An 8,776-nucleotide genomic window follows, 5' to 3' on the forward strand; every position below is an offset into this window, starting at 1 on the left:
GGCTCCAGCATGTTCCTGCTTGTCTCCTCCCTGGTACAGGAGTCCAGGTTCACCTGAGGGGCAAAGGCCAAGGCTCCATTAGACTATCGCCGTGTTGAGGATGGGGGGCCGCGCACTTTGCAGGGAACAACAACAGACTGTGCACCTTCAAATATCCCAGAAGTGACAAAAAAGGGACCAGAAAAGGACAATTGGCTCCACCTTGGTACCTATGAGATAGTTTAAAAGGTTCATTCTGCTTCAGGGTGGGTAGAGCAATATCTTTGTTCTTTCTCGTCAATTTGGGAGCTTAATCGGAAAAATTCATTGAGGGAGGTTATGTAAGTCAACTGAATGAAAGAGCTTTTTTTAAAAAAATTGATTTATTTAGGGTTGTCAAGATTATAATAGTCTGCTTCACCGTTCTAGGAATCTTCACTAAGATCCAGAGAGTTCTCTGCCATAAAAACCTATCTCTTTGGAGAGGTTGGTTAATGGGTAGAAGGAATAGTTAGAAGGTTAGAAGAAACAGATTCTAGTGTTTGATAGCACAGTAGGGTGAATATAGTTACCAATAGTTTAAGGTCTATTTCAAAATATTGGAAGATTTGGAATGTTCTCAACACAAAGAAATGATAAATGTTTGAAGTGATGAATATCCCAATTACCCTGATTTGGTCATTATAATGTATGCATGTATCAAATTATCACATGTACCCCATAAATATGTCCAACTATTATATATTAATAAAAAAATCCTACCTCTTTGGTTGCCTGGACTGAGATGAATTCATTATATATCTTTTTGGCCTTGGGACTTAGTTTAGATGGTGATTTGATTTTCTTGTACTCTTCACAGCTGATCCAGAAGTCAATGTTCTCCTCACTGTATTCAGACTTCAGGAAAGCTTTGAAAGCTGCCAGCCCACCTGTGATACAGGAGAAAGAACCACAGTTGTCATCACACTGGCTGGCCTCTTGGATATTGTATTTCAGATAAAGTTGACATACTTTGGGGAAAAAGTCAGGGGTTCAAGCAATCGCCTCCTTTTTGGGGGGTCACTTGGGGTTAGGTAACCCTAATCTGTGGTATCTAGTGGATCCCAGTGATATCTAATGGTTATTGCTCAGAGGTTGAAGCCTCTTTCGAGAAAGTAGTTTGTTTCTGAAATGCCTATAAAACTATCAATTGCCAAGGTGGGTTTGGGAAAGAGAAACTGAGCTTGATTTTGCAAGAAGATCTCAATATTTAGAATTTTTTCTCTCTGTCCTTTTTCCTTGTAATGAGAGAAATGGTTTTGCACATGGTTCCTGTACAAACTCTCCATTCTATATCACAAAGCTCTAGGCATGGTAAAATCATAAACAAACGGGATATAAGACCAAAAGGTTTTCCTGAGTCTGGAAGTCAGAAGGAACGCAGGCCTTTTTGCAGTTTCAATTAGACCAGCATAATATGAGACAACTTGTCCTGTCCAGAGTGCCATTGTCCTCATCCTGCAGGGTAGGGTAGGAGGCTGTCAGACTTACATTCATGGGTAATCAGGTTTTCCAGTGATTCAGCCCATTTCTTGACTTCCTCTTGGCTCACTCTAGAAAAGTTACAGAGAAAAAGAACAATTTGAATGCCATGATACAAAATTGGTCCAAGAAACTTAAGATCCTGAATATAACGCAGAGATTTTATTTTCCATCTTTATGATAAGATCTATTGTTGATTAGGGCAGTTCTTTCACTAAATGTATGGAAATTTCTAATATAATTATGACCCCCATGAAAATGGAAGTCATCTTGATCCAGATTTGGCTTAACTTGGGGCATCACTTCCTTCTCTTCTTATAGAATGTCTCTATCATCATGTCTCTGATAGTTAATACTCAGTGGATCTTTGCCTAGGTCTTTTCTCTTACCTCTGGCAAATAACCACTTTGTCCTTCTTGCTGTGGGAAGAATTATGTTCGCAGGAATCAGACTTCTGCAGCAGGAAGCCTAACCGATGTTTCATATCTTTCGCACTGCACGGAAAAGGAAAAAAAGAGAATTAATAATTATTACCAGCTTTCTTTAAAAGATGCCCTAATGATAGACCTTGAAGAGCCTATTACTGGCCTCTGGGGCAGAGACATTTTATTTAAGGGATGGAAGTTGGAGCTGGCAGGAGCTCTGAGGAAAACAGGACACTCCTATTTTGGTTCTGAATATGACTTGCTACAAACCTGGAAACCAGAGTTATAATATTGCATCCTCTATCTGTAACTGGAACTCTGACCCTTCAGTTTATCTCAGAAGCCTCTTCTGTACACCCATAATTTTGACCAATGGAACACCTTTGGTATCTTCACTAGAACCACACTGAAAACTTGACAGTTCTTTGTTTCATTTTTAGGAACTGGAAAGCAAGCAGAAACTGCAAACTGTAGCACAGCCTTGCTGCACGCCACCTTCTGGCGGGTGGCTGATGTTTCCATCTGTCTCCCTACGGGCGGAGAGGGAGCTGAAGTCCCTCAGCGAAGTAAATAAAGATCTATTCAGTTCCAGCCACGTATATGGTGGGCCAAGCAATTCACGTTGAGGGTACACACGGAGTAACACTGAGGTGAGCAGCCCCAGCAGCGGGAAGTGGAGCATGGCGTCGGGAACGCAAATGCTCAATCCGAAGCCTGAGCTCCTTGAGGCGTGTTTCTAGTGGATCTCCTGCTGTTGCTGCTTTCCTTTTTTATATACACTATAAAGGGCATGTGAGGCTTAAAAACAACAAGGAGAAACAAGCTAGAGTCATCACTGAAGCTAGCGAGTTTTTAATTAGAGCAGAGCGCTCCGCTTATTGCCACGATTTAATAGGTAGCCCGGGTACGGCAGGCCTCCTGACTCACTGGAAAAGGAGGGGTCTCTCATCAGCTCAGCTCTCTCACTGTTTATGAATTGCTCTTTTGCTTGGACGTCTTTTATTATAAAAGCCAAAAAATACTTTAAAAAGAGAAATATAATTTTAAAAGAAACAAATAAATAGATGTCCCTACTTGGGAGGTAAAAATAAAGTCATGAAATATAAAGACATTTTAGGATGGCTACTTATACACCAGTGGCTTATCCATGTGGTTTTTCCAGATAGTTTGAATTCCATTATGCTCCTGAACTGCCCCTTAAATAGCATCTTCTCTCGCTTCCAAGGCTGCTTCCCTGACTGGTAACTAATCAGGGGATGTCAAATCATCCTTGGTGATAGCAAGATATAATCTTGAAGGTCAGGGTGACCCTGAGGTGGTGATGTTTGTGTACTGTCAAGTCCAAAGAGAAATTATTTCATATTTCCATGTGCCGACCCTGCCTGAGATCCGACAATTATTGACCAATGCAGGGTCATTTTGTGAAGAGTTGGAAGTAAGCTTAGCTTTTCCTTTTCCGTGCAGTACACTTATAATACATAGCATAACATAATACGACCATAAAAATAGAAACCAAAGTCATCAGAGGCAGGAAATTTGGATTTGGGCCTCACTCAGCCACCACCTATGTGACCTTGAGGGGTTGATATCCCCTCCGGAGTCTCAGGCACTGATGGTAAAGGTGTTGGACTAGATGATTTACATTTTACCAGCGAGGAAAGGGAAGAGCATCTCACTCTGCTGATACAGAGTTTACCTCCTTAGGTTAGCTGCTGAACTCTTTGAGGGAAAAGCCCTAGTACTGTCTTCTATCTGTCTTCCAAAATATTTACCAGAACATAACGTGTATTTTGTATGATTAACTTTATACATAAGTTAACTGGTGCTTGCAGTAATTTGCTTCATTTAGTTCAGGAAATTAATGGTGAAAGTAAGAGGCCCTTATTTCACAGGTTCTCTTTGTGAGATCCTCCTGCTTCATTTTCTTCTCTCTTCTTTTTTTTTTTTTTTTAAAGCTCATTTGCACTGTAGGACTATCTTGCTTCATTTTAAAGCAGCCATCAATACTTTCATACTCCTGAATGACAGAATTTTTTAAAGCTAAACTTTTCAGTAGCACACAAAACTATGCTTTCTGAAATTATTTCCAAATTAAAACTTAAGGTAATTTCTACTTGCAGGGAGACAAGAAAGGAGGTGGCATAGCTTTAGAGTGACTTTTTACCTTTAACTGCAAGATTAAGTAATGTGATATATGCAAGTTTTGTATTTTATTTTCAACTGGCAAATATGCAAGCATTCTCTGAAAGCATTTATTTATACCTTTTTTGAAAAAGCCAAAAACAGATAAGTAGCATATAGCTTTAAGTTTTGTTTTTTTTTTTAAATCAAGAGAGTACATTGACAAAACAATGTTTTTAGGATGTGATCTTACATAAAATCCTTAACTGATTTGTTATAATCAATACTTCTCAACCATCACTCATATAAGATACTTTAAAAACTAGAGTTAGAGGCAGAGAGATAAGGGAAATCTTGCTTTGAAATTCATATTTTGTTGCAACATTTGCTTGTAAGAATATAGAGAGTGGAAGATAGTGCAGCACCATGCAGAAAGCATTCTCTTTCTGTGCCTTTCTGATGATGTAGCCAAACCTCATTCTGGGGTATCTTCCCCAAAACCAGATCTAGTTTACTATCGGAAAGCCTACAGATGGAATTCCATGTACTCAAGCGATGCTCAAATAACAGCAATAATCACAGAGAGAGATATTACAGATCACTATATTTAGCCCAAAACCTCATATCACTTTTCGATTAGCTTGGTTAGAGGACCTGGCTTAAAGATCAGATGAGTTCTCAAAACTGAGGTCATATAAAGCAACACGTAAGTACTGAAATTCGGGGAGCACACTTCTTAAATCACAATATCTAGCTGGTTTTGGAAGAAAGCCAGGAATTTGTTGATCTCCTGACTGCATTGTTTCTAATTCTGAAGAACAAGCTTAGTAAGTGCGACATGTAAATAACCGAGAAAGTCTACCCAAAAGTTTACCGTGTTTAGTGGCTGAAAACAATCTTACCTCTTTAAGCAAGAAGCCGGCAGTCCTGCAAGTCCTTTGCACATCTTGTCTGAACAGTATGGGATTCGCAAGTAGGAAAGAAATGCAGCAGGAGGAGCTGTGGCTTCTGTTTTGAGCGCACTTCACCTTTTCTCTGGTAAAGATGCGGTCAGAATCTTCTAAGCGTCTCCCTCCCAAGCCTGCAGGGGTCTCTTTTATAGCCCAGCCATGGCCGTCCAGCCAATCAGGTGGCAGCTCTGCAGTGCCGGCTCCTGTCTCCCTCTCCCCCTCCAGCCCCTGGATGAGATGGGGGAGAGCACTGACGCATCAACAATGCAAAGGCACCACGCGGAGAAAATCCTCTTGCAAAGTAGACATACAGAGAAAAAAAATTACTTAATGCCTCTACCAATGTCTGGGATTTTAAACTCCTAAAGAAGCGAAAAAAGTGTTTGCAGTGCGGCAAAATATAGGGTTTATTCATTTGTCTGCAAAACCAATATCAAGAAAAGTTGCCTGCTGGAAGGAAAGGTGCCAGCACAAGTTCTAGGGGCTTATGTTGGGGCTAATTGCAGACCACTTCCTCTTTTGATTAGAAACATCATTTTATACGTGATCCATGATACTATCCTCACTATTTCCAGAAGGGAGTTGGTAGATTTGTTGTCTCCAGGCAGTGATTTGCAGAAGTTGCCTACTCGGTTGTCATGCAGACAGGGTGTGGGGAGAAATAGCTGGATGGCAGACAGTTATATGCCAGCAGCAGCATGGAAAAGCTAGCCTAGGGAAAATAGATGTGGAATACTGTTCTAGAAACCTTACTAAGAACAGAATCCAGGCTAGCACTGACAGTCTCTCCTGTACCTCCCTGCCTCCTATAAAAAGCCTAAAAGAGCAGCTTCAAAACTGAGGAGGGAGTAGATGAACAAATATAGACACCAATTCTTATTAGCTAATGGGTTTATGTCTTATGTAATTCTAAGTCCCAAATTTGTATTTCAAAATAAAGAAAAAGGGAGGGGGAAAGAAAGAGAGAGAGCAAGCAGGCAGAAAAATATGTAATTTGCCTTGAATATCACCAGGCTTCAGACCGAAGTTAAAAACACGCAGCCCTAAAGGTGCTTCTGAATACCTGGACAATTAGTATCTTTTGCATACAACATCATGGACTTAATTCTTAAAGAATTATGTAGGCGTTTCACATCTTACAGTCATAGCTCAAATACTCACACCAGAGTTATAAGGGAATCTTCTTCAGGTAGGAAAGCTATGAGTGCAAGGAGGAAATTAATTGCTTTGTCTGGCCAGAACAGCTTGTATTTTGAAAGCAAATAGGTTCCTGATCACAGGCTACAGTGAGCTATATTTTATGTATAAGAAACAGATGCATCAAATGGTGGAGACATTGAAAAACAGATGGGTTCCAGTGAGATGCAAAGGTACTGAGAATATAGAAACGGTAAAGAGCAATGCCTATATATGTCCCAGCCCCATATGTGCCACCCACCCCATCCCCTTGCATGACTAGCAGAGCAAGGAGAAGCAAATATAAAAGGCTGGACGAACCATCATCTTCACAAGATGCATTTAAATTACAAGAAAAAGTCCCTAGCCTTGTCTCATGAAAATAGAGAGATATTTATTAGATTAGCTCCTGGGCAACTTTTCCTTGAATTATAACACGGAACAAATGAAAGTTGGCAGCCATCCTCGGTGGTGGTGTGGAAGGGCCGGCCGTACAATGTGAAATGAAAGAGGCCATCAGACCAAGGGAGGTAGACCAGGGAGATGAACCAGTTAGAATAGGCATTAAAGAAAGGAGAATAATTAAAAGGGAGACAAAGTCACTCAAAGAAGGACCAGGGTCTTCTTTGCTTACCTGGGCACATAAAAGAGTGATCACTCAAATAATCTGATTTTAGGAACACGAATCATGACCCAGAAAGATTTACTGATGCCTGAAATCCACAATAGGAACTTTCTGTCTTGGACCTAGAACAAGAGAAGCCTGATTAGTCATGAGTTAAATATAAATCACTGCAATAGATGAGCTGAATAGGACTTTAAAGACAATCTAGTCTAACACCCTCATTTTACCAAAGAGGAAATAGAGACCCAGAGAGGGAAAGGGACTTGCCAAGGTCACAGCTTCTTACTAATAGAGCTGGGTCCAGGCCCAGGTTTCCCGATACTAGGTTATGTGCATTTTCCACCGTGCTATCCTTTCACTCAAAAGTCCTATCAAATGAGATAAACTGTGTAAATAGAGATATTTCTAAATGGTAAAGTGCTAGGCAAATAATTTTTATTATTAGGTTATACACACTAGATAACACAACCCAATATTAATTTTATACATTTTATTCAAGGAACACTGACTCTGCCCAATTTTCTTTTGCTCTTTTGCTCCATCTTTCTTTAGCAGCTGCTGTGGACCTCACTGTACTGGTTCTCTGTTAAAACCAGGTCTTTAAAACTTTGTGCTTAGCCCATTACTCTGTTCAGGCATTTCTTATTCACTCACTTCTTTGACTGTGATTTCTTGCTTTCTTAGGAGTCCTGATACTTTAAAGAATGTTTGAAAAAGCTTCTCATGAGTTAACTTATTTTTCACCATAGCACTTGCTGATTGTGTTAGAGGAGGCGAGGACTGGTACATCATAATATCTTGACAGCTTCCCCCTTCTTTCTCTGATCTGCACAAAGCATTAAATTTTATTATCCTCTTATTTGTCATTTCTGGATGATTCTGGCAGTCTGGAAAAGCTTTGCTCTCAATAGATCTGTTTTCTTTTTTTTTTTTTTATTTATTCACTTGTTTAAGACATATCTTTGGAGCACCTACTCTGTGCCAGGTACTGTTTGAAGTACTGCATTTAGCAGGGTGAACAAGCAGAAAAAGTCTCCATCCTAGTGAGGTTTTCATCCTGGTAGAAGGAGCCAGAAAGTAAACAAATAAGATAATTCTGCATTTTGACCTATACCATGAAGAAAATAGACATCCAGATGAGCTAGAGCGTTACTGGATGGTGAAGGGCTCGTTTAGCCAAGGTGGTTAGGAAAGGCCTCTATGAAGAGGTGGAGTTTGGAATGAGACTTAATGGGTAAGAAGGGGGAAGCAATGCAAGAAGCCTAGGAAATAGTATTCCAAATAGAAGTAAGAGCAAGTGCAAATGTTCTTTACTTAAATTGGGAAAGAACAAAAGGGGGCCAGCATGGCTAGTGAGTCAAGAACAAGGAGGGAGTGGCATGAAATGAGATATTAATAGAAAGGTAGAAGCTCGATCCCGCAAGGATTTGTAGGCTGTGGTCAAGAGGCTGGACTTTACCAAAGCACAGTGGAAAACTGTGGAAGGGACTGAAGCAGACAAGGGGCATGATCAGATCGTTCTGCCTGTTGTGGGAGAACGGATCAAAGTGAGCGAGCGGAGTGCAGAAACAGGGAGACCACTTAGCACAGTTAGCAGTTTGAATCCTGGTTCATCAGTTTCTACTTTGCAGAATGGAGAATTACTTCACAAATATTTATGACATACTAGGTACCAGGCATTCTTCTTGACTCTGGTGACCTAAATAGAAAGCAGAAATGGTTTGTGCTTTTCAGGAGCTCAGACTGTAATGGGGAGGACTCTTAACCAACTGGAAAACACAAGGTTGAGTGCCGTATTATAAACTTGTATGTATAGTAAGTCCTCACTTAAGGTCATCAACAGGCTTTTAGAAACTGTGATTTAAGCAAAATGATGTCCAGCAGGTCCTTGAATAATGTCATTTCCATTTAATATCATTTCATTATAATGTGAAAAAAACTGGTTTTGCTATGCGTCATTTCACTTAACATTGCAGTTT

General features: G+C 40.2%; 1 protein-coding gene across 1 annotated transcript in view; it reads right to left on the reverse strand.

Annotated features, from left to right (window-relative positions):
• Positions 1-5,228, reverse strand: part of LOC105806402 (regulator of G-protein signaling 4-like) — a 6,706-nt gene extending 1,478 nt beyond the window's left edge. The window contains exons 1-5 of the mRNA XM_012639508.1: positions 4,949-5,228; positions 1,890-1,994; positions 1,510-1,571; positions 742-908; positions 4-53 (exon numbers count right to left, since the gene is read on the reverse strand). Of these exons, the coding sequence (XP_012494962.1) occupies positions 4-53; positions 742-908; positions 1,510-1,571; positions 1,890-1,994; positions 4,949-4,992 (428 nt within the window). The 5' untranslated portion in view covers positions 4,993-5,228. The remainder of the gene's footprint in view (positions 1-3; positions 54-741; positions 909-1,509; positions 1,572-1,889; positions 1,995-4,948) is intronic.
• Between the last annotated feature and the right edge of the window lie 3,548 nt (positions 5,229-8,776).

The sequence above is a fragment of the Propithecus coquereli genome, unplaced genomic scaffold (genome assembly GCF_000956105.1).
Source record: "Propithecus coquereli isolate 6110/MARCELLA unplaced genomic scaffold, Pcoq_1.0 Scaffold140, whole genome shotgun sequence".
Lineage (NCBI taxonomy): Eukaryota > Metazoa > Chordata > Mammalia > Primates > Indriidae > Propithecus > Propithecus coquereli.